Genomic DNA, 25,844 nt, shown 5'->3' with positions numbered 1-25,844 from the left:
GGATTCTTTCAACACATTTCAGGGAACCGCTTACGGCCTCAGCAGTGACACCCGGTGGCTGGAGGCATCATGTCCATCCGTCCATCCCACTCAGTCTTGTGAACACGATATCTCAAGAACCCCTTGAGGGAGTTTCTTCAAATGTGGTACAAATATTCACATGGACTCATAGATGGACTGAAGAGAATTTAGTGGTCAAAGGTCAAGGTCACCTTACAAAGAACCTTTTTTTCTCGTGATATCTCAGGAACACCTTAAGGGATTTTCTTCAAATTTAATACAAACACTCACTTGGACTGAAAGATGGACTGCTTAGATTTTGGTGGTCAAAAGGTCAAAGATCAAGGTCACAGTGATCTCATGTTCTTGTGAACGTGGTATTATTAATGAGCACTTGTCGGGAATTTCCTTTATCTGCCTCAAAGAAGGATGAGCTAATTCCAATTTGGTGGTCAAAGGTCAGTGTAACCTTACAAAACAATTGTTGAACACGATATTCTGAGGACACCTCAAACGAATCCTTTAAAATTTGGCTTGAATGTTCAATATGATGCGCAAATTAACTGATTCGATTTCAGAGGTCAAAGGTAAAGGTCATGGTGAACTCATATTGTTGTGTTCATATTTTATTGTTAATACAATATGCCATGAACCCTTGGAAGGAGTTAAACTGCACTGGTTGGCGAAATCATACAATCACAGTGTGATAATTCTAGTTTTACAGTTGCATTTCTCACATCTTGCACAATAACAGCAAGCACTGAAAGAAAAATCTAGTTTGTAGATCAGGAATACACAAGCTACATTTGGTTTGTGATAGTTAGATTTTATCCACTTTTTTCTGTGAAATCATATTTTCAGGCTCAGGACTCAATAAGTAGTGAGATGAAGAAGCCTGAAGGGAGGGAAATTGAAAGAGAAAATCCTTCTGGCGTCGCTGTTTAACATGCTGTGTGCTCAGCAGCACTGGTGGATTGTAATGAGGCATGCCACCTTTTTTTTTTTTTTACCAAAAGGAAATATGGAGAGCATGCCTTAACTGTAAGAGACGCTGCCGAGCGACTCGTTAGTATGCACCTCGCTCAGCGACCACAAACTGTGCATCAGCCATGAGGATGAGTGAAACACTTTATTGTGGGAATGTTCAACCTTTTTTTACTGAATAAAAACAGCACTTCCTCTCACAGACAACTACAGTAGGTACAGATTAAATAAGGCACAACACCCGAGAGGAAAGAAAGGGCATTTATATCACAACAAATCTGTCACACACAATCCTCCGATGGTGACGAGCACGGCGTGATTTCAGTCAGCGGAGACCAAAAAAAGAAATGCATTGATGTCTCAAAGGAAGTTTCCAGAGGATTTTACAAATGGACCACTAACACAAAAAAATGTGTTGTTGCTTTTAAGGGACGTGTGGAATAAAACAGTCTGGTAAGTAATGAAAGGTCCAGATTTATCTCTACAACTGGTCAATATAGAGGCTGTGAGACCCTTAAATCCAAACATTTTCCAGAAATTTTCCAGAGGGGCTTTATTTGAGATCACAAATTTGCAAGTCTGATATTTTATGGACCTTTTCCTGCCAGCGCCCTGGTAAAATGTGAATTTGAATTAATGGAGAAACTCGCCTGAAAAACGTATACTCAAGTACCATTTGACTTCACCTGCAAACGTTTTATTTTGAATCGGTTTGACATGAGCTTTACTGTACATGAACGAGGCCCTCTGGTGGTCAGGAGAATTCTGATGGTGTGATAGTTTGACGACAGCTTGGTGTTTTGTTTTTAGGACCAGTCAGTTTTTCAAACATAAACAATGACATGTCATTAACTGTTGGCTTCTGCTCCAGGTGCCTAAAATCCACTCAGCCTAGCTGAATGATGGTTATCCGTCTTGATAAACAGATTGTGTTACCCCTAAACTAACACAGTCACAGTTCCACACATCTACAATAGATCACTACATCATCAAGCAAGACGTGTACAAGTTTCAGATTTCCATCCTGTAATTGTGGTGGGCGGTCAACAGGTGGCCCCGTTCTGCTTCTCCCAATCTCACGTGAGCCTGCTGTCCTCACTCCAGGTCTTTTTGAGGGCAAGGAAACACAGAGGCCTGCAGAGCCTCAATACACAACTTATTTGGACATATACATTTTATTTTTTTTTCCACATAAAGTCTTGAAGAGTTTGAGTTTTACATGAAAAATACACTTTTTAACAACTTTCATAGACCATCACAACTCAAACATACAGGTACAGCTTTTCTTCAGTGTCTACAAACGGTACCAGCGTAAACAAAACTTTTAAAGCCTCAAAATACCTTTTTTTTTTATTTTCTGTCATATTGTGTCAGTCATTTTTTTAAAAAAAGCTGTCAATTAAAGAGTGACAAAATGTGTTTTACTCCAAATTATAAATCCAGGAGCGGGGTGAGTGTTTTGAAAGGAGGTGTGGTGCTGCAGTAACAGGTTGCCTTTAATTACATCCCTTCAGTTCTGTCAATCAGACCTTCATCTACAGGTAGGGTAGCTTTCACAGAAAGCAGTGATATATTATTCCACTCGCTGGTCAGTAGCCTGTTGTTTGCCTATCTCTGCAGCTACAGTGCCAAGTCAAACGTTTTCTCCAAGGCCATCAGAGCATGTGAACAGGAGCCTATAGCAGGAGTCCTCACTAGTGTGAAAGGAGATCGTCTCGTCTCCTCTGGTGGACGGAACAGGGCCATGTGAGACCTGATTGTTTTAATAAACCTCTGTTGTCCTGTAATCTTTTTTATCTTTTTTTTAATTTTTTTAATGGGACTTGTGTTGCAGGGTTCTGGGCATCTGGACTCAAAGTCTGTGATCCTGCGATCTCCAAAATGACCTTGTTGCTTCCTGTTCTGCCTCCGTTTCCCAGAAACAAACAAAAAAAGAAAGTTTGTGCGGCCTGTGCCAGTGTGATTGTTAGTGCCCTTTCTAAGTGTGTAAACACACACCTGGCAGCGGCTGCTCACAGCTTGATATCCTGTGACTCTGACATCTTGGCAAGTGTCTTTTTGACTCGCAGCGCTGTGAGGCGGGAGGCCGGGTTGTGGGCCCAGCTTTCTGTCATCAGCTTCCCCATCTGTCTCAAACACTGCACAGATACAGATTCATGTTACCAAGGTTATTCATGTGTGCATCAGTGCATGAACACATTGACATGTTTACCTCCGCCAAGGAACTTGTGTTTTGGTGGTTTGTTTGTTAGTTAGTCAGCAGGATTACACAAAAACTAATGAACGGATTTCCACAAAACTTGGTGGAGGGATGATACACGCGCCAAGCAATTTATGTCATGGGTCATTAACATTGTGAGATATTTAAAATTTCCACCAATATCCTTGAGAAATATTAACGAATCTTTTTTTTTTTTTTTAATCTTACAAATTTAGGAGACTGACATCTATCAGTGTGTGTATTTTGGTGCAGCTTGAATGAATTGAAGGGAACTGTCGGGCCTTGGTGGAGGTATGAGCTCTAGTGAGTGACTGTAGATTATTTTACCTCATCGCTGGTCCATCGATTAGGAAAGGATGGTCGTAGTCTCTTGATGCAGACCACCTCCCTCATGTCTTCATATGAAGGGTCGGTAGGAACTGACTCATGATACGGCAACTGGTACTCCTCAAGGATCCCTACAATAAGAGTTTCAAAAAAAATAATAATTCAACAATGTTTTCAAAATCCATACAGCATTCCAATCGGACATGTATTTTTTTCAGTTTCTGTGAATGAAGGAAAGCATAAAAAGTACGTTCACTGCACTGACCTCCTGAGATGCAACGCCGAGCGATCTCCCAGAGAATGAGCCCAAAGCTGTACATGTCGGCCATGATGTACGACTGAAAATGACTTCTGTTCAAAGTCTCGTCCAGAACCTCTGGAGGCATGTAGCGCTTTGTGCCGACTCTGGTGTTGGGAGGGATGTCTACCTCGTTGGTGTCACTGCAAAGTCGGAGATGAAAGAAACCATTTTAAATTAAAGACCAATTAACTGTGAACATTACTGAAGCCTTTGAAATAATACAAGTTTTATATACTGAAATTCTGCACGACATAAATCAAGGACTTTCTGAAATCATGCGACACAGCAGCACACGTCCCGGAGACACTCACCTGATGAACTTGACCGCCAGTCCCAGATCAGCTATACAGCAGGTCCCGTTTCTTTTCACCAGTATGTTCTTACTCTTCAGATCCCTGTGAGCGATGGCGGGTTTTCCCTTGGTGCCGAAGATCTCCGTGTGGAGGTGACACAGTCCCGATACAGACGAGTAGGCCAGCCGCAGCATGGCTTTGTTGTCCAGGGTGGTGGATTTGAGGTAGTCGTACAAAGAGCCGTTTTCGTGGTAGTCTGTGATCAGGTAGAGCTGGGTCCAGGAGCCGGTGCCTTTAATGTCTGCGGCTATAAAACCTGTGAATGAGGGAGGGGGGGTAGAGAGAGAAAAAGGAATTTTATCAGGTAAAGGAGTCTTCATGGCCTATGAGCTAAACTGTGGTAAGTTCAATATAGTTTTTTATTCTATTTATGGGAGCTCTTCCTTTGGTTAAGTTTTGGAGGAGGTCATTTCAATATTGTTGTAGGAAATTACTTTTGAAACTAACTAGTCTGAAATGATGTACGAAGTCATTTTAGGCTTTGTTTTCGCAACAAAAAAGTCCCATCAGATATTTTTCTTGTGACTTTTAATTATAGAACTGAACATGATGTCATGTGAAGCACTACTGTTATCAAAGGGATGTGACAGTTTGAAATAGTTCACTTGTGCAAACTACAAGAATAAACATTAAAATTTGATATTTAGTGCAAATAAGCTGACAATATAAAAACAGTTAAGTAAACGACTTTAAAAAATGTTTTTCACTTGCTTACAAATGTTGTGTGCATTCAACAAATGGTGCTTTACAATAGAGACTAATGTTTATGAGACATAAAATCAGTGAAAAGGTAATTTAATAAAATATATTTTTTAGTACTAAAATATATAAATTATGAGAAAAAAATAAAGAACGAGTTAAATCAGCATTAAATTATTATTTATATGTAAATATAATAATGAAAGTTTTATTTGTATAGTACCGTTCATACAATAAATGCAGCTCAAATCTATTTTTCAGTGTAATCTTTTTAGGAAGCCACAGCATCAACTCATAATGAATATGAATACATTTACAACACAACAGCATTATGCACAGCAGCATCTAGTCTGTCTTCTAGTTTACTTGCAGGTGATCTTTGGCCCACTACATGATTATTATGCATCTTGTGGCGTTTAATTATTCCAAGTGTCGGTTCAGTTTGTTGTTGTGCACTTTTTAATTTGCCGTGGTACATAAATTAAGATCGTTAATGAGTTATTTTTTTATTATTATGATGACAAAGAGTATAGTCGTATAATTAAACAAGATGGAGGTGGCTGAAGTGAAAATGAAGAGAACCGTACCCAGTATGTTCTCGTGTCTCATTAAGACGGTCTGGTAGATTTCAGTCTCTCTGAACCAACTGGCCTCTTCAGTGGTGAAGAAGACTTTGACAGCCACCTTCTCCCCCCTCCACCGGCCCATCCACACCTCTCCATACCTCCCCTTGCCGATCTGCTTCACCATCTGAATCTGCTTGGCTATTGTTCTCTGGACCTGAGGAGGAGAAAAAACATGGCATCACATTAGGGTGAATTATATTTTGTGCTTGTGAAATATGTTGTAGTTGTACATAGCATTTTGTGAGAATGTAGGTTTTGTAGCTGTAGAAATATTTTGTGAGAGTGTGAAACCTTTGTGCACTCATAAATATTTTGTACATGTGTAAAAAAAGAAATAGTACCCGTAAAAATATGTTTGAACATATTTAAAAACGTTTTGTAGCTGTACAAAGAATTTGAACAAAAAGGTTTTGTATCACTTAAAATATTTTGTACATATTTAAAAGGTTTTGTAGAAATATTTTGTATACGTGTGAAAAAGGTTTATGACAGCACAAATATTGTGTACGTGTGTAAATATAGTTTTGTAGCAATATAGATATTGTGTACATGTTTATTAAATGTGTAGGAATATGTGTAAACAAATATATTTTGTGTATGTGTACTTCAAATTTGTGCATATTTGAATATTTTCAACAGTGACATTTCACAAAGTGAAAACTTTCCCTGAAGTTACAAGCTTATAACACAGACACATTTCTGACCCTTTCTTTGCTCTTGAGCTGACAAGCCAATCAGCACATTACCCATTTAAATCAGACGAAGTCAAACTGTCCAATTAGAAGACCCCCTGGTACCCTGGACCCTTCCAGATGTCTGCTAACTGCTGACCTTAGCCTAGCCATGCACAACCAGAGCAGCAGCTACTCTGATCCTGTACAGCTGTGGTTTAGTGTGATATCACAGCATCATTATATTCTCAAGTATGTCTGTAATGTTTTTGTTTCAGAACCTTTCCCTCCTCATCTTGTGAAATGAAAATCCCTGAGGTATGGTTTAAAATGGATATAGGAGCTGGCCAGCAAAACCAGAAATTTGTATTTTGATTAATTCTTGGCAAAGTAGCATTTACTAATAGTTATCTTTCTTGTAAGTGTAACATTCAAAATGCTCATCTCAGCACATGTGATACAACCTAACCAGTAGCGATACCACATGTGTGTTTATATTGTGTATCCATGGAGCATCTTCTGGATTTAACAGGTGCTTAGCTGCAATGCGGGTATCTCACCAATAGAGGGAGGCCTGAGCCCGAGCCAGAGCTTTGAGACTGCTCTATCAGGTCCTTCAGAGACTCTCCGGGGGGAATGTAGGTCTCATCCTGCTCCAGGCCGATGCTGTAGCGTGGACGAGACTCCTGACGCTTATACCTGCAAAACAGCATCATTCAGAACACCTTCTTATAAAAGCATTAACTGTGTGTTACAATGTGTAAAAGAAACAACTGGTGCCCAACGAATGATGCTGTAAACTCTGTTAAATGGATGTAATTACCTGAAGTAGCAGAAGACAATAATGACGCCCAGTATGATGCTGCAAACAGTGACTGAGATCAACAAGGCCATGTGGTGGATCTTTCCGTCAACATAGACTGGAGAGGGGGAGAAAGAGAGGGGAAAGAGAGGGGTGAGAAAACACACATGGAACAGAGGGGAGGGGACGACATGACAGACGAAATGATGCTTTTCCAGACAACCACGATAATGTGATACATGTGCAACAACTGGACATTTTCAAGAAAAATGCCTGGGATCGGTTTCTGCTCAGAAAACTTGAGCTGAAACAAAGTAAAAAAAATAAAAAATAAAATCAAAACCTCCAACATCCCTGGTAGTGAGGTCATGGGGAGAATTATATGAAGAAATCAGTCATCCTCACAAGTCAGTTAAAGAAGCTGCGTACAGTAAATCAAGTACAAATCATATTTCACTCATCAATTTTTCATTTTCCTTTGGCACACTCTCTTCTCCCTCAAGGCCCCAGTCGACGGTGAGAAGAAGCCCACAGCCTAGTCGATGAATTCTCTTCCTGATCCCCTATGATAGGGTTTCAGATTGATGACTCTGCCCTCAGTGCCTGCTGGGGCTTGGGATTTCACTGGGAATCTTAGCTTACTATCTCTCAAATACACAAAAAAAACAAAAACTCGCGCACATGGAGTATAGTGTTGTACCCAGCGGAGAGCTCAGTATTCTCTCGACAACCAGAAGCCTTGACGATGCAGGACAGTTTGACAGTAACTCCCTGTCTCCTCCACGTCAGAGGTCTTTGACTCTGACATTGTCACCATATCGCCACATCTGAATCCCGTGTGCCGTAACACCATCGGTCACAGTTCTTGGCCCCTGTCTATATCGCTGTCACCGCACGCTGTCACTGTCACCTGCCAGCTAGAGGACAGGCGGCTCTTTAAAACCCGCTCTAGAGTTTCATTGGGTTGCAAAGGGATGAGAGTAGATAAACTCACGAGGTGGCTTGAGCGGTGGCAGAGTAGGATGCAGGTCTCTGTTGCAGTAATCTTGGTCCGTGCAGCACTCCAGCGATCTCCTCTGACGCAAGTTCCATGTGTCCTGGAAGACAGAGAAATTATTTTCATTAATGGCTAAAAGAGTTATTGATCAGTTGATTGGCCGATATGATCGACAAGTTATAAAATATTCAACTGCCCAAACATTAGATGATTGCACGTCATAATATTGGAAAACATTCAGATTTGTGATAAATCACTGAAGGTCTTTTTCACTATTTTTTGTGTAATCTTAAGACTAAAAAATATAAATTATGAGAAAAAAAATAAAGAATGAGTTAAATCAGCAATTAAATTATTATTTATATGTCAAAGAATTATAATAATTATGAAAATAATTATTTGTATAGTACCTTTCATACAATAAATGCAGCTCAAAGTGGTTTACATACAATATAAATGAAAATAAAAACATGTTAAAATGACATCAAAAAGAAAAGGAAATAAAATTGTATTAAAACAAATGCATAAAAACTAAAAAGAAAGAAAATGATAAATAATATCAGAGCAGGCAAGTGCGAGATCTGGTTACAGGCTGAAGCAAAGAGAGATGTTACAGTAATCCATTTGGCTAGAAGTCAAGGCATGAATCAGCTTCTCAGCATCTGTCTGATTTATAAATGACCGAACCTTCGCTATGTTTCTAAGGTGGACAAATGAGGTTTTGTTCACCTTGTTAATGGCCTTGAAACTCAGATGTGAGTCTAAGATAACACCTCGACTTGTCACCTCGGACTTTATCTAACTGTCATCTAAATTAAGGAATTATTTTAGCAAATATCTGAGATAGAAGATACAAAGGAAAAAAGGCTGTAAAACACGTCATCACCAAACTTACCCGACACTGAAACTCGGACCCGACGAGCCCCAGGCAGCCTGCAGTCTGGACCGGTACCCCTCCCTCCTCCTCCACCATGGTAAAACAGAAGCCATCGGTCCTGGAAAACAAGGTTTAGCTACAGTAAGAACAGCTGCTTATATCGTCATGGCAACTGTCTGTGGACGCATAACCAAACGGGCATTTATACTGTGAGACTATGAGTGAGTGTGTTGTACAAAATGACGATGCATGGATGGATTTAGATTAGACTTGGTGGGAATATTACTTAGATACGAGCTTATCTCCAGATGAGGCAAAGTTGCAATACCAGCAACAATATAATAAAACCTTTTTTAAATGATTTTTGGAGATATTGCTTCATCCTCTAGGACACAACATAAAGCTTGTGCATGGCAGAAATAATGTCATAACGAGGAGTAATGTATTAACTTTTGCAACTGATAAGATTAGAGACATGATCTACAGCTCATTTAGAGGAACCAATCATTCATCAATCATATGGTATTAATGACATCTTGATGACGCCATAATGAAATGGCTTTAATTCGATATAAAAACGTTTGCATGATTGGAATATATACAGCATGCTTGCAGGAAATGCTTTTCAATCTTCATGTGCATGACCCCCTCTGCTCTCCCTACCTGCACGTGTTGTTGGTGGAGTCTTCCGGGCAGTGGTGGTAGCAGTGACACCACAGTAGTGGGGGGGACAGAGCAGGCGCTGTGCTGCCACTCATCTCCTTCCCACTCTCCACCGCCTCCTTACTGGAGCCTCTTAGCAGCATACTGTCCAATATGTTGCCTGCAAAGCACAAAGGAGGAGAAAACAGGGGGAATTTAGCTGGAAGATCACATGTGCCAACATTGCTGTCATCAAAGAACTGAGAATATCTGGAAGGGATTGCAGTAAAAGTCAGATGGAGGCGTTTCATTAGATTTGAGGCTCAAACAAAAGTTCGATTGAGAAAAGAGATACTGTAAATCATTGGCGGAACATGTTCTAACGCACTGAGCTTGTTCAAGCAGATATTTCAAGTTTGGCTGATTGATCGACTCTACTTGATACCAATATATCCACCACACCCTTTGCTGTTAGTCTATCAATACACTGACCCCACTCTGTGGACTCTCCACTGTCATACAGCACACATGAGCAAGCTTGAGCTGCTCTTACATGGGAGCCAGTGTATTGGCTTTGTTCTGTCCCCGTTTGTCTGATTATCTCCACCAAGGAGGTGATGTTTTCGTCGGATTACGAAAAAAATAGGATCACACAAAAACTACTGGACGGATTACTGTGAACTTGGTGGAAGGATGGTCAGGAAAGAACCCAATACAGGAATTTTGTTTTCACTTTCTTTAAAAATGCGATATTGGGCATTTTCAACATTTGCCTTGATTTCTCAGAACAATTCATGGATCTTGATGAAAATAACCAGGCATGTTTAAGAAGCTGATATTTATGGGTGGGTGAAATCTGATCCAAATAAAAATCTGTATCCAGTGAATTTAAATGTGGTTTCATAAGAGGACTGTTGGGCCTTGACAAAGATATGCTCTCTACCGAATGCCCTTCTAGTTGAGGTTGTGATGCAACTTGATAGTTGTCAATCTTTTGTGTTCTTTGGCAGTTGAATTATAATGTATTAATGCTGTAATTATGCCACTGCTTCTGCTGTTCATAGTTTGCTCCGTGAGCCCAGACTCCATCAGCATGCACCTGTAGGTCTGCGAGTTCCCCTGGGGCAGAAGTTTAATATCTTTACTTCCCAGTCTCTGCTGCGCCAGCGTACGCTTGCAGGGTGTGACGAGGTTAGAGCCAAGATGGCAAATATCTAACTCCGTATTACCATCATAAATCCATCCCACATGAGCTGGCTGACTGAGCAGAAACATAATCTAACTTACTGCAGTGAAACGGACATCGGCTCCATTGAATAATAATAAAAACGTGTATAAAACTAAATAAATATAAAAGTCACAGGGAAAACTGGAGAAAAATATGAAACATATAAAAAGAAAAAGGAAACTCCGCTCCAACACCTGATATGGTGAAATGAATTCCCTCACAGCAGATGTTTTTCTACGCTCACAACCGATACAGCTCCCAAGAACTAGAACGGAGCTCTTGTACTCCCCAGTTATCCTATTTCAAAAGGGCACCTGTTTGTCACTTGAGGGAGAAAAAAAAAAGGATCACGGAAGTATCTTTTCTTCATGGCTTTTAAGATTTTCATTCATTCCAGCGTGATCATTGAGACCAGATGCTCAACAGCTGCGAGCGGAGATCTTCCAAAGTAAGCACGAGTCCTTCCTCTCTGGAAAAAAAACAAACTACTAGCAGATACAGAATCTGTTCTCCTACTCCTCTTTCATCGTCTCACTCTCCAGTTCAGTGGATGCTTCTCACAAAGACTGACAATCAATAAACACAACAGGCAGTGTGTGCAAGGGCACGCTGACAATGTATGAAACAATCATACACTTTAGATTCTCTCTGCAAACGTCAACTGTCCTCACAGTGAAAGTTGTGTATGCTGAAGCATAAGTGATTGATATAAACTCCTTAGGAATTTAAAGCATGATAAGTGCATCTGGTTGTAATTTGAGTCTGAAACTGTACATCTTGAGCTACAAACTCTTTTATAGAATACGTTTCGCTCAATCTTAGGAATGCACGTGAGATGCGTGGTCCAAATGTGTAAACTTCAAACTACTGTCCTTGTCTCATGCATTTAGTTTAAGGCTACCTAATGGGGTAATATAAGTGGAATAACCCTTAAGTGCAACAAGAGATAGAGGCTTTTCTGCATTTAGTCTTCTTTGAAAATGTGTAAAGCATGAAATCCAAAATGTGTGAGATGTCATCATTGTGGATCCTGGATTATTACATTAAAAAGACTTATTCAGCCACGCATGTATGCTAGTCATAGCCTAATAATGACTAATGGGACCCAGCACTCGTCTTGAAATACTAGAGTTTCAGCTTCAACTTTGGATGAATCATGGAAGTCTAAGCAGTTAACTACAATTGCTTAATATAAAAGACTGCACTACTGTACATCCATGGTCAAAATGTATAATTCTTAATGTTGGAAAATTGTAATGTATATTTTAATCAAGCATTACAATTTATTTTTCAATGTTTTCTAAGCAATATTTTATTGGCAACTAGAACATCATAAACACCATAATCAAATACATTTGTGTCAGAATAAGGCCAACAGTCAGAACACTGTTGTCCATGTAAACACAGCCAATTTTATTATCTGTATGTTCTTATGTAGATTATTTCGTTTTGGAATATCACATAAGACTTGTTTAAATGGCATCACAAATGAGCTATTGCTTAAGAATGGCAAGAGGTGTTTCATCTTCAAATGTGTTTAACAATAAAAAGTATTTCTCTAAGATTATTGACTCCACCATGAATGAAAACTTAGACGTTCTAAAGTGAACAGTTAGAACTCTGTTAACACACTTAAGAAGTAAGAAAGACTAAAGTACAGTATCTGCTTTGAACACCACACTGGAATAGATGGAAACTTGGAAATGTGCTGTGAATTTTCAGGGTGGTTATGCGCTGTCAATCAAACGTAAGATAATGGCGGGTATCTTCTCTTTCATCTGAGCTCAGCTGTCTTTCACAAAACATCAAAGCACTTCCTCTGGGGATGAACGCTTAAAGCTCACAAATAAACACACACACACGCACACGTGCATTACTACACACAAGCCAGAAACGTGTGCACGTGCACACATGTGCTTCAAAAATGTTTCTCCCCCTCTCTCTGTATATTTCCCTGTCACTTATCATTCCTGTGCTTTGTTGTCAGTGTTGAACTCGTGTTTTTTGACATTCATGAAACAAAAAGTTGCCGAATGCTCAAAGAAAGAAAAGGTACAACTAACGCTGAGACTCAAATGCTGTAGCTTTCCAATTCTATTCTGATCGAAAGCTTCGACGTTCTCCTTTGTGTTAATAGCAGCAAATGCTGTCGAATAGTTGACGTGGTCCATCTTATTTATCTCATTCATGATAAGCTTGAATTTGCACGGACAATTAAAAAGGAACTCTGATAGCACAAAGCTCGTCAGTGTGAGACAAAAGTGTCAATTATGTTTTCCTTTCCTCATAGTTAAAGTAGTTCCCCATCGTCAAAACACAAACATTTACAATATAAATGTATAGATTTCATAATATACAGTTACATAAGAATTTTCCACACAATTCTAGTTACTTTCCATCGAGCGTTTCCCTTTCTAAATGTATCTCTACACTGAGATGTGTTGACAAAGCTGCGAGAGGAGGACGGTGGGGTTTAAAGGGGTCACATTAACAACTGACCGATTTGAGAGAAAGGGAGCGAGGAAGAGTAGGAGGGGGAGAAGAACAGGGGATTAACAAATGAGAAGTGACAGAGCTGCGGGGAACTGGTGGGCAGTTTAGCAGCCCACAGAGGGGACGGGGCAGAGACCACTGGCCTTTTCCACCCTCACTCTCCACCCCTCCCTCTCTCCATCCCTCACTTTGTTTCACTCGTTTCCTTCCTCTTTCTTCTCCATTCTATCTCTTTACTGTGCCCCTCTCTGCCCTTTTTTCTACATATAACCCTCACAACAATGCAAAGAGCGTAGCCTTTTCAAACGCTACATTTGTTTCCTCTCTTTCCTCTCTTTCCTGCTCACACACGACCTCCCAATCTTTTCTTCGCCCCACCCGTGTTTCCCCTTCTCAGCTTCCACTCTCCTTGCCCTGCCCTCCCGACGCAAGTGCAGAGGGCTGTCATGTGAGGTGCTGGTGTTCTGTTGACAAAACACAAAGCCTTTCACGTCCGTCCTACACCTGGGATCCCTGGCTACTGCTGTGTGTGTGTGTGTGTGTGTGTGTGTGTGTGTATGTGTGTGTGTGTGTGTGTGTGTGTGTGTGTGTGTGTGTGTGTGTGTGTGTGTGTGTGTGTGTGTGTGTGTGTTAGTGTGTGTTAGGGAGCGAGAGTAGGAAACAGGGAGAAAATCCTCAACCTGTGGAGACTGTTTAATAATTAATGGTTCTTAGCCAAAAACTAAATGTGTGTGTGTGTGTGTGTGTGTGTGTGTGTGTGTATCAAAATATGTATTATAGAATTAGAATGTAGCGTTTCTGTGAATCAGTGTTTTTGGTGTAAAAATGTGGCTATGTAGCAGTAGCTCTACAATTCCATTATTTGGATCTTTCCAGTATATTGAAATACTTTACTATAAAATTACCATTTACCATATGACCATATTTTTCTGACACTTAATTTATAATCAAAGAAGCTGCATCATTCAAACACAGTGAGACTTCTCTTCTCCAATCTCTCTCTTTACTGTGGCCTATATCTCTGTCTCATAATCATGATCCAGCATCATAATTATTTATCTTAATGGTTTTCTTCTGTTTGACTACCAATATACTTTGGATACAGAGACTGTTGATTTTTCTGACAACTTGAAATTTAGAAGATGAAACTACATACATTCTTACTGTTGAAAGAATGTAGCCTATACCTTGTCATAAACTGTTCCATGACATGAAACAGCCTTTCATTGCCTTCACCAAAGAGGTTGGGCATTCACCCCCTTTTATAGTAGAGTGTAATAGAGTGTTTGTTTGTTTGTTGGAAGGAATACATTTTGGCTGCGGATCCGGATCAAGAATCTAACATTGTTAAATTTTCAAAATTTCAGTGATAACACAAATTGAAAAAGATTTATAAGGTGTGATTTATAAGAAGATGTGGCTCCTGGGGTCTGGCTGGTGTTTAGGGAGGCACATGTAAAAAAAAAAAAAAAAAACTGCACTGACCAATAGGGCTGCAGCTCAAACCCAAAGTCCACTAACATCAAAACAAGCTTCAAGGACGATTTGTTCCCTGAGAACAGTCGATTTCCCCGGCTCTCCACAGACACTATAATCGTTTCAAGCTCTTTCCCTAAAATGACCTTTCAGACACCAGCCTGAGCTTTCAGGTCTCCCCTATAGGCTTTTTCAGACTTGATGGCAGGATATAGGGGCCACTGTCAACACGCAATTAACAACCGCGGCCCCACTAACCCCCCCCCACCCCAAAAAATCTAAGGCCTCTTTTCAACAGATGCAGCTTTGTACAAACTGAACGTTCAAAAAAAGAAAGAGAACGACAGATATGCGGGTAGTCCGAGGGGAGAGAAGTGAGGGAGAGCGATGTCGTGCGTGAGATAGAAAGATGAGGAGGGGATATTGAGAGGAAGACGGACCGACAGAGGGCAACAGCAAGAGAGCGAAGATGTTCATTAATTATCCCGGCCATGTCAAACAAGGCCTACCAGAAAAGCCCTTTCACCGAGCCCATATAAACACCGCCCGCCTCCCCTTTCCACTTAAGACGCACTCATTTGACAGCGCCGCTCCCCCTCCTTCCCCCCCGTCTCCCCCCGTCTCCCCTCTAAGTAGTAGTTCATCTTCCTGGTGTTTGACAGTGCTGTCTGTACAACCAAAGAAACATGAAAGGTGAAAGGTTTCTTTTTTCTTTCTCCCGCTCCCTCCGTCTCTCGCTCTCTCTCTCTCTGCATCTCTTAAGTTCGTGGCTCTCTCGCTCCACTTCCACGTACTTTCGGTGCCTGGTCTTATCTCCGTGTTCTTCTTCCTGTCACTGCTGAGATGAGCCGAACCATCCCACATGTGCAGGAATGTCTTAATGAACCCCCAGTTTGGGATCTGGAGGCTGGATGCTGGGAAGCGAAGGCTGCCTCTCTTTGGCTAAACTTCAGTGACTGTGACAAAGATCACTCTCTTGCCGTTTTCCTCATCTTAATAGTTTCTTCAAAGTAGTTATCAACTATTTTAAAGTACAGAAAACTATATTTTACTACATTATTATTGTGCTACGAATATTTGAGGATCAGACACTTTCCCTTACACTTTGAATCAAAGTTGGATGAAGCGGTTCTACTTATTGACACTGGCATCAGAGGGAAAAAAAATGGTTCTTTCTCAGTCTCCGGCTCATAAACACACACTCTTATAGTTCATGTTGTATACATTGGCGAAGTCGAGGGCAGGAAGAGGTCATGCCCAATTACTCCTTTTGCTTGTCAAAAGAAACCTCACTCTGCTGTTTTCCTCCTTCCATTTTTACACCGCACAGTTTCTTTCTTCTCCATTGAGGCACTCTCATAAGGCAACATCCATAATAGTACATTTTCATTTTAGAACTAAAATGAACTCTGTCCACACGAGTGTGTGCGTGTTGGAAATGCAGCTGGTTGCAAACTCACAGCAAATAAAAAGGTGGAGCTGCTGTTGTGTTTTTACGTTTTGCCTTCACAGTTGGTATTCGAGTCATAACTGATAACAACGAATTAGGAAGAAAATGTGATCTTTGTTTTCCAAATCAATATTTTATAAAGGAACAAGTAGGTATATTTATGCTTCAAGTGAGCGTAGAGTGTAGCAGGGGGGATGTAGCAACTTCCAACCGAATTCAAATCAATAAATCAAACGTCCTGTGAGAAACTAAATGGTGCCATAGCTATCCTACCAGGATTGAGACCAACCTGCAAGTAGCCAATCACAGAACAAGGAAGTGATGTCATGTGGCTTGAATGAGGTTTTCTTTAGCAAAAAGAAGCACAATAACTCGTGAGAATGTGGATGAGTGAAGCTTTGGAGCTGCATTCAGCGTTTCTATCCTCCAACACAACAGCATCATCAACAGCTCGTCAAACATTCCTCCATTATGTCACACTGATGAATGATGCAGTAATGAGCCAGTGCCACTCTCTGGTTATACAGCTGTCATCTGCCAGCTGTATGCCGCGACCTGTGTGTGTGTGTGGGTCTGTTCATGGGGGTGAGTGAAGGCCTTCAGTGTTCCCTTCGGAATACAAGGAAATGATGAAATGGTCCTTGAAGGAGGTGTGAGAGAGCAAGGCAAAGAAAAGGGAGAAAGGACACCAGCTGGTCTCTTCATCAAAAGCTCCTTTGCTCCTTCTCACAGCCATCTGTGTCACAAAACATCAACACATCAATTCACACACACACACCAGGCATCCCACTGCATCACTGGGCTGTGCCCTGGTGGTAATTCCGATGCTACTGGTTTAAATTTGGCTCGTAAACTTTGTTCTGACAATCACATTATGCTGATTTATCTCAAAGGTAAAAATGAGAGCCACAGATGCCAGGTGTTGGGCAAAGTAAGGCTTATAGCTCACCTGGTAGAGCTGACGCCCCATCGAGATATATTCCTCACCCGTAGCGGCGCGGGTTCGATTCTGACCCGCCCTGAGCTACATGTCCTCCCCCACTCTCTGTCTTCCCCCTTCACAGCTTGCTCACTGTCCTCTCGCCCCCCTTTTATAACTTGCTCTACAATAAATGCCATAGTGCCCAAAAATGTGATGGAACATTTTAGTTATATCATCTATCTAATAAACACTATTGAAATACAAATGTATCATTGAGAATATCTGACTGGATAAAAAGATTTAATTCAAAGTTCACGCATGTAAAGAAGATGAACAACTTTCCCCTTCATCTCTTCTCAAATAGCTGCTCTGGAAGACAAATGAAGCAAGACAAGAAGCATCTTCTACAAATCCCTTAAAGCAGCTGCTCTTTTCTTCCATCAGACAAATGTGTATATCACAAAGGAATGCCGGACCATGTGCACGAGCGAACAGAGCCACACCGCATGTGCAGCGCCTGGACCAATATCCATGTGTCAGTGTATTCTTCAAAAAACACCCTATACTGCAACAGAACATGCTCAGATACAGGGCCACCACGCAGACAAATACTTTTACAAAAGGAGTCAATAATTTGTATGAGCATTAGACAACACATATACAATCAGTAGATAAGAAGAAGGGAAGTGTGTCTCAGAAACAGGTTGGTTTTATAGGCAGCATTTTTGTTGGCCCAGTCAACAAGACAGATGTGTAGCAGATTTTAATAAGCAGTTTTTTCTTTCTTTCTTTCTTCTCGCCTCTCTGGGCTCATTAAATTTGATTGGCTATGGCACAAAAATAATCCAATACTCTCCAATATCTACACACTAACACATGCACCATCTGTGGCTGTGGCAATTACTGGTATCAAACGATGCATCGATGAACTTTTACCAATCACTTCCAATAGTTTCTTGGAGTCAGTCTTCCACCGTCAGAGAGCTTGTCTAAACAATCTCTACCTAACCACAAATCAGACGATAAATCCACAGCCTTCAACATGTGGCTTTGAATGCAAACTGGCAAAGATGACGCTTTGTGTCTGTTACATCTTAATGGTTTCCTTGTATTGTAAAAATCCAGATTTCTGATCCAAACACAAACAAAACAATAATAAATTAACAAATACTCCACTCGTCACCTGATGCTTATATTAGCAACCCAGCACTCTCATTTGAAAAGCCAAAGATGACTTGTGTATAGTCATAATAATACAACAAAAGTCTGTTTTATCACAGATTACACATAACGTAGAGTAATAAGTAGCATTGGGTTACAATATACACACACCCATACAATCTATTCAAAGTTGGCAGCTATTTTTACCATAAGCTATTCCCATGATATCATCATGTGATTCATTGTTCCATCATGGTGGTGGTATGCAAAATTCATTCCTTTAAACTGATAAACAATAGACACACAGTTCACAGTTGGCCATGGAAAATATAACAACTCAAGTTGAAACGTCCACACGTTGAGCGACTCAAAGCACAGACGTTCACAAGTTAAAGGAGAATCACAGCATAGTGGAGACACTTTGCATTTTTGGGAGATGTAATCCTTTGCTGCTGGAGACAGGGGGAGTGAAGTCTAGTCACATGATGTCATGTTGGTGTGTCTGTGTATACGTGTGTCATGTACAATGTGTCAGAGTGAGACATGGACCACTAGAATCAATGTTTCAGTTCCATGTCTGTCAAGACTTATATAATGTAAACAGTGAACACTTGGCAGGAATTTAATTAAAGTTATTAGGTGAGTTGACAAGATCAACATATGAATGTTTGGGTTATGGCCCAAGAACTTGTTGTTTGAGGACCCAGTCACCCTATCCTTAGACTAACAAATCTCAAAAGTCCAAGTGCTCAGGAAGTAGAACAGGTGATGTACTAACCAGATGGTCGGTGGTTTGATCCCCAGCACCTCGGAATCCTTCTGCATTCCGAAGTGTCCTTGGGTGAGATACTGACAAGTGGGCCGACAGAGTGTGAATGATTAAAAAAAAGGTGCAGCATATTATAGCGCTGTATGAATGTGTGTGTGTGTGTGTGTGTGTGTGTGTGTGTGTGTGTGTGTGTGTGTGTGTGTGTGTGTGTGTGTGTGTGTGTGTGTGTGTGTGTGTGTGAGAATGGGTGAATGTGGCTTCAACCATTAAGCACTTTTAATGGTCCATATATATATTTCCATCCATTTATACGAGTGGATGTTTGAGTGAGATGTAATGATGTTCCCATGTGGCATTCTTGAGCGCGATGTTCACACAGACATATATATGGACAGATGGATGCCTGGAAGTGTGGCGACAGTGACCTTGACCTTTGATCAAAATCGAATCAGTTCTTTGAGTCCAAGTTAACGTTTGTGCCAAATGTGAAAAGAAATTCCCTCCCGGCGTCCCTGAGATAACGTGTTCAAACCGAAAAAAATAATACCTCAGGCTACGACTGTCACCAACGTGGAGGAATAAAAAACAGACAAAGACCGGAGAGATAAGTCAGAGTAAAACAACTTGGAGACACAATCATATTACAAAGCAGCTGACAGACATTATGTGCAGTGTCTATTCAGTGAGTTTGTAAAAGTTAGAAACAAGAAGGGATCTGTTCAAAACGACTCTAAACAAACCCGCTCCTTTTTACTTTCAAATTCTGGCCCATTTCTCACATTTTTTCTGAGAGGTACAATCTAAAAATATCTACAACATCATATCAAATACACAGGGGGTTTTCTTGCTGGCGGGCTGAGAAATGTCCCCACTTAAAACACCCATTTCCTGCATGATTTCCTTAAATAAATACTTCAAGTGACACAATTCTTAATACACAGCAAACCACAGACCAAAAGAACAAGCACAGTTCAGAGAAGGGAGATGAGAAAAACTGGAACTGAAGAGAAGGGTGTTTATTTAATCTTCATCTCTCAACAAAAAGTTACAAATCTCAATATAGCTTCGGTCCCCGAGTCAACAATAACTAAATTTAAACTCTGAGTTGGGAATTTCCACAAAAAAAAAATAAAGTAAAACAAACAAAGTTTAGGCAACACATAGCTGGATTACAGTGAATTTCCCTGATGATTAAGATCAGTTTGTACTAACTGCTGGTTCACAGAAACCAGGTCAAGCTGTTTTCAGGGTAAATCACAGGCTGATAAGAAGCAGGACGACATATTGAAAGTGTAACAACTTGTTTGCTGTTTTTAACCTTGGTAGATTACACAGCAAGTGTTTCTGTGTTTGTCTCCAACTTGACACCATCAATAAAACATAAAGCCTCCTTTAAGAGGAGTAAAGTCGGTTAAACCAAATGACAGGTTCAGCTGCCTTTGATTTTGTACTGGATTTCCAATGACCTGAGGACTTTGAAGGACATTTTACCCTGCCACCATTTCCATTCATCTCTAATAGTGAATAAAGGTAAACATATCCTCCTTGGTGGAGGTAATACAATTAAAAAGCGTAATAATTGAAGCCATTTAACCAGCATGTATTCCCTACAGCTTCAAGATGTATCAACCTACAAAACATTATGTAACTTCGACCACCGCCTACTTCCCGATGATTTCAACTCCCTACAGTCTCATGCAGTGCAGGCATTTAGATGTATTCAAATTTAAAATGTGTCTTTGATAAATTACTGTACATTTTTCATTCAAGTGTTGTCAATACCAGATTCTGCCAACAGGCCCACGAGTATAGCAAGTCTCTGCTAAGATTTGTTGTGGAGCATCACAGGTGCTGAGCCGCACCGGCAAACACAAATGTGTGTTATTGTTACTAAATGGTTTCAACCTCGATGCTCTGGTCTAACTGAAAGAAAAAACACCCACCCATAAAGAGTGTGTATAAAGATACCAGAAACTATGATTTCTCTTTCAGGACACATCGAAACGTCAGAGAGGGGCAATCAAAACACTCTTTGTCAGCTAGAAACCCCCCCCACACACACAAACACACAATCATGGTCACACAGAACTAAGAGCCACTGACAACGACTGCTTGGTCTAAATGATAAATGAACAAAATCTGAATTTGAGACATCTGACAAACAGGCAAATCTGTTTGAGTGTAGGTGAGTGCCTCGCTGTGTATCTGTGGGAGTGGAGATTGTTGCTGTGTGTGCGTGTGTAGTTTTTGTGTGTGTTTTGTGTCGAGGGAGGGTTGATGGTGTTAACATTACAGCTGCCATGTGTTTATTTCCCAGAGTTCTGGTCTGCGGCGTCTCAGTCATCTCCCCGGGCTTAAACACTCACTTTCCATCCATTTACAGTCTGCATGTGTGTCCGTGTGTGTGTACAGTACTGTGTGAATGCATGTATGCTGCGAGGATATTAATGTATCTGAGCGTGTGTGTGTTTACAGTTGAATGCGTCCCACTGTCTCCTCTGTGTGATTAGCTTCCCATTAACTAAGTCACATATCACCCATCACTTGCTCCAGGCCTCCTTTATACTATCTCTATGGACAAACATGCTGTCAGATAGAACCTCTCTCTCCCCCTTCTCTCTCATACACACAAACACACACACACACACCAATCTGGACACCCATTAGGTACCTATCATAGCGTACGATGATTGTCTCTATTGCGAACCCATTTGGTTAAAAGTGGACATCCTGACAGCCACAAATTACCTTAAATTACAGCCTGTGAATTTATTCACTTTTCACTGCCACGTTTAAAGTTGATGACAATGATACGATTTTTCTTAGGTTCACACACAAAAGCTAAAACGTATGACGGTGAGTGTGTGTGTGTGTGTGTGTGTAGACGGGGGGGGGGGGGGGGGGGGGGTGGGAGTGCATGGAAAACCCTAAGCTCTCCTAGTCCCAGGGCACTGCGCCTTCAACCAGCCAGCTTTGGACTGCTCTGTTCTGCCTCACCTGTTATCTGTCCATCACTGCATTGTGTTGTACAGTGTTGTTATTTGCCGGAGCTCTCGGGGCACGCACACACACACACACACACACACACACACACACACACACACACACACACACACACACACACACACACACACACACACACACACACACACACACACACACACACACACACACACACACACACGGAGTGTCAGGACTTTGCTTCACAACAACTTCTTCTGTTTAAGATCAAGTTTTATGTGCAACAATAAAACTACTGACAATAAAACAGTGTGGCTGCGGGATAAGTGAACGTGTCTTCGGCTCATTAATGCTAACTGAACGGTGTTGCATTTCTGTTCAGGTAAATCATTCGGGTAAAATGTTTCGCTGAGACTCACGCTCTCCTGACGCACGGTGTGAAACACTGATCTCTACACCCAAAAATGTGTAGTTCTTGTTGTAATGTTTCGTTCAAGCACGCCATAAAATACATTTCCACGGATTAAAAATGGCTGCAAAAGCGCACAAAAATTCACACACACAATCGCACGCACACACAAGTTCCCCCCCTGCTCCAGCTGTGTCTTAAGAAGTCAGGGCCAAACCGGTAATCTGACTGGGATAGAAGTTACTGGATCTGTATCCATTACAGGATGTAATACCCCTCAGTCCCAAACTCTCCTCACTTCCCTTGACCTTCCACCCTTCAGAGGTCATTTTAAGATTTTTTTTTTCCTGTGTTTTCCTGTGAGCCAAGTCAAGCGTAGCATATCAGGGACTCGTATGTCAGTAAACCCCTATATCCACCACATTAGCCTCTCTGGTCTCCCTGGTCTTGTTAACCCTCACCTGTTTACACACACACACACACACTCCCATATCAGATATGTTTTGTGGCCGTGACTGGTTTATTTCAGGTGTAACACAGAGAATATAAAAGAGGGCTAAGTCTAAAGGTGTGAGTTTACTTCAGGACACCAGCGATTTGTTTTTCATCTGCCGGCAGCAGCATCTTACCTCTCTGGTTCATCTTTACAGCCAGAAGATCCGTGTAGTTCTAATGAGGTGTCAGTTTCCAGAAAGGGAACTCAACACATCCTGTCAGGAAGCTTAGAGACTGACGAGCATGAGGCACGACGAGCAGTTTGGTGGAGTGAGTAAGCACGACTGCCTTCTGCTTTTCTTTACTCTAAAGTGTTTTCTATTCAGAAATGTCTCCACCAGCTCTTCAGGAGGATGAGAGTTTATTCATCGACTTCCTGAGAGAAAAGTTCCCCGATGAACCCTCGTGGTTTGAGTCTGAATGGATTAATGTGAATATGTCTGAGGTGATGCATCCATGTTACTGTGGGTGATGTGAAATGCAAATGACAGAGCGTGCAGCCTGACTTGTCTACATTTGGGCTTCTCCTTTGCACCGTGGGAACAGTTTTGAGGAAAATTGTCCTTAAAGCATAAACTCACTGAAACCTGAAATCCCGCAGCAGGTGTTCGGTGACACACACAGACGAGGATACAGCTCGTATTTTGCCAACAACTGCAATTTTTGTATGAAAAATTTAAACAGATCAAATTAAAATGCAAATGGCGCGGCACATTCCCAGTACTTTTAGAGCACACTGTCAAACAACGGCTGTGCAAGGGGATTCATTTGGGGCTAAAAACCGTGTAGGTGTTTTATTGTTAAAACAAAATTCTGCAGGGAGCAACAGAGTCTCATTAGCGGCCAGTGACAAAAGCAAAGCAACTGGCAGAGCTTTGACTGTGAAAACCGATACAGCCGTGCTTATTTCCACCAAGGACAATGAAATGTAAGCTATCACGCTCACTCCTCACTTCCCAGAACTCACAGTGAAGGCTGCAGCCTGGCGTAGGTGGAAGGTCAGAGAAGATCCGTGCATGCGCGTTTGTGTGTGTGTGTGTGTGTATGTGTGTGTGTTCGTGTGTGATTTAAACAGCGTGCGTAAGTGTGTGCATTCCCTACGCTCTCATTTCACCTTGAAAAATAATGAACGCATCGTCCTTCACTTGTTTGCTGCAGAGACAATGGCCAAGACGTGCTGCAGGGCAAACTGTGAGCATCATGCAGACACAACACTGTAGCCGTCAACAGCTAAAATCCATAAGTCTAGTTCACCTGTGGCTATAGGACCAGATTACACTAACCCCAGCTCCAGACTTTCATTCAATACATCAAGCAACCACGTGTTGTTAAGGAAATTTAGAGAGTGTGTGTGGGGGGGGGGGGGGGGTTAGGAAGAAAACAATGAGTAAAATGCAGATAAAGCAAAGTGAGATACAGATCTTCCAATAAATTAATAAATCTCGCTCTCTGTCTCTACCTGCACCATCTTTTTTTTCCAGAAAACAAATATTTGCCTGTTGAGTCACCGTTGAATCTGATGCCAGGACAATCAATCATCCGCGTGTCAGCCAATGAATGAGGCTGTTGCTGGTCCAATCAATCATCTATGTGTCAACCAATGAATGAAGATGTTGCTAACAGGCCTTGGGGGGATTTCTATTTGAATACAGTTTGAACAGTTTGGAAGTGCTCGCATTGAACACACCTCATTTGACTAGATTGAAGATTTAAAAAAAATTAAATGGCATTTTTCTAATTTATAACCTGGGTATTTTGCTCATCCCAGGCCTGTTACTATGGAGACTGGAAAGGTTGTGGATGTACATTTATCCAGTGAAGTACAAGACAAAGCATTCAAACTTTATCTTGCAGTTTTATTTTTTAACCCATAAAGATTTGGTAATAAAAGTTAAAGTCCGGCTGGCAGGAATGTATTAGGGTGAAGCCTAAGAAATATGTCCTCATATGTTTTCAGGGGGGATTCATCCCAGATCTGGCATATATAACCTACAGCTGGCGCACTAATACTGGTATTAGTATTGCATGTAATCGGACTGAAAGATTACATCCCATCACCTCATCAAAAATATGTAATATAGATTTTATCTATGTCCCAAAAGCACCGGTTGGTTAATGCAGCAATGTAAAGCGTAAAGGGAAGTTAAAACCATAAAAACACAAAGGAAACAAACATTAACTTTCATTACTATATCAACTTAATATTAAGCGAATGAAAGTGTGAACAACTTACTGGGAAAATACCACAAACAAGAAAAAATGTTGGTAAAGATCCAACTTTATGTCCGATTTTAAATATGTCTTCTTCAGTGGCAGCTGTTCTGCAGCTTCTCGGACAGAGCACTCAGTGTTTCCATGAATTTGAAACATTCAGGCAATTCTCATGTTTGCGTCCATGTGTACACATGTGTGCGATGCGAATGCTCCAATGTTCATGGTTTTCAAAATGACTGATAGTCCTTTCAAAGTGTGGCTTCAATGATATAACTCTGTGAGCAAAGAAAGTGAGGCTACATCCACACTAATGTGTTTTGATTTTAAAACAATGGAGAAAAGTATGTCTTTGTTTAAACCAAGATGAGGTGGAACAATTGCTAAATATAGGTCTAAAACACTAGTGATATGTTATTTAACCACTGGTGGATGAGGCTTATGCCATTTCGTTTTCTTCAGGAAAATGGTGATAAGAGTCTGGTGAATAGGGGCAGGATACGTCATGACCCAATCAAGAAGCGATTCCAAAAGTCAAGAAGCGGTTTCAAAAGTCCCAATTTCTGCCTCTGTCCAGATCTAAACACAACCCCACTTTTCAAACTAAAACAGGGCCAACGTATTTACAAAAGTCTGCAGTAATTTGGACACCTAGTGAATAAATAGCACGCGTGATGCATCATAAAACTCAAAGGCTATAATACATTTTAGTTTGTGAATGCAGCCTGAGGCCAAAGGAGGGGGAAGCCCAGCATGGATTCCATAGGAA

At 41.0% G+C, this 25,844-nt stretch overlaps 1 protein-coding gene across 2 annotated transcripts in view; it reads right to left on the bottom strand.

Annotated features, from left to right (window-relative positions):
* Positions 1-1,116: 1,116 nt before the first annotated feature.
* Positions 1,117-25,844, bottom strand: part of bmpr1ba (bone morphogenetic protein receptor, type IBa) — a 73,041-nt gene continuing 48,313 nt past the window's right edge. For both annotated transcript variants that reach the window (XM_034595378.1, XM_034595379.1), the window contains exons 4-13: positions 9,522-9,681; positions 8,877-8,976; positions 7,979-8,081; positions 7,006-7,102; positions 6,743-6,881; positions 5,473-5,665; positions 4,145-4,442; positions 3,798-3,973; positions 3,533-3,663; positions 1,117-3,122 (exon numbers count right to left, since the gene is read on the bottom strand). In XM_034595378.1, coding sequence (XP_034451269.1) covers positions 2,997-3,122; positions 3,533-3,663; positions 3,798-3,973; positions 4,145-4,442; positions 5,473-5,665; positions 6,743-6,881; positions 7,006-7,102; positions 7,979-8,081; positions 8,877-8,976; positions 9,522-9,681 — 1,523 coding nt within the window. In that variant the 3' untranslated portion in view covers positions 1,117-2,996. The remainder of the gene's footprint in view (positions 3,123-3,532; positions 3,664-3,797; positions 3,974-4,144; positions 4,443-5,472; positions 5,666-6,742; positions 6,882-7,005; positions 7,103-7,978; positions 8,082-8,876; positions 8,977-9,521; positions 9,682-25,844) is intronic.

This window comes from Hippoglossus hippoglossus, chromosome 9 (genome assembly GCF_009819705.1).
Source record: "Hippoglossus hippoglossus isolate fHipHip1 chromosome 9, fHipHip1.pri, whole genome shotgun sequence".
Taxonomy (NCBI): Eukaryota; Metazoa; Chordata; class Actinopteri; order Pleuronectiformes; family Pleuronectidae; genus Hippoglossus; species Hippoglossus hippoglossus.
Note: the sequence above shows the minus strand (reverse complement) of the source record. Positions and strands in the feature narration are given on the sequence as shown.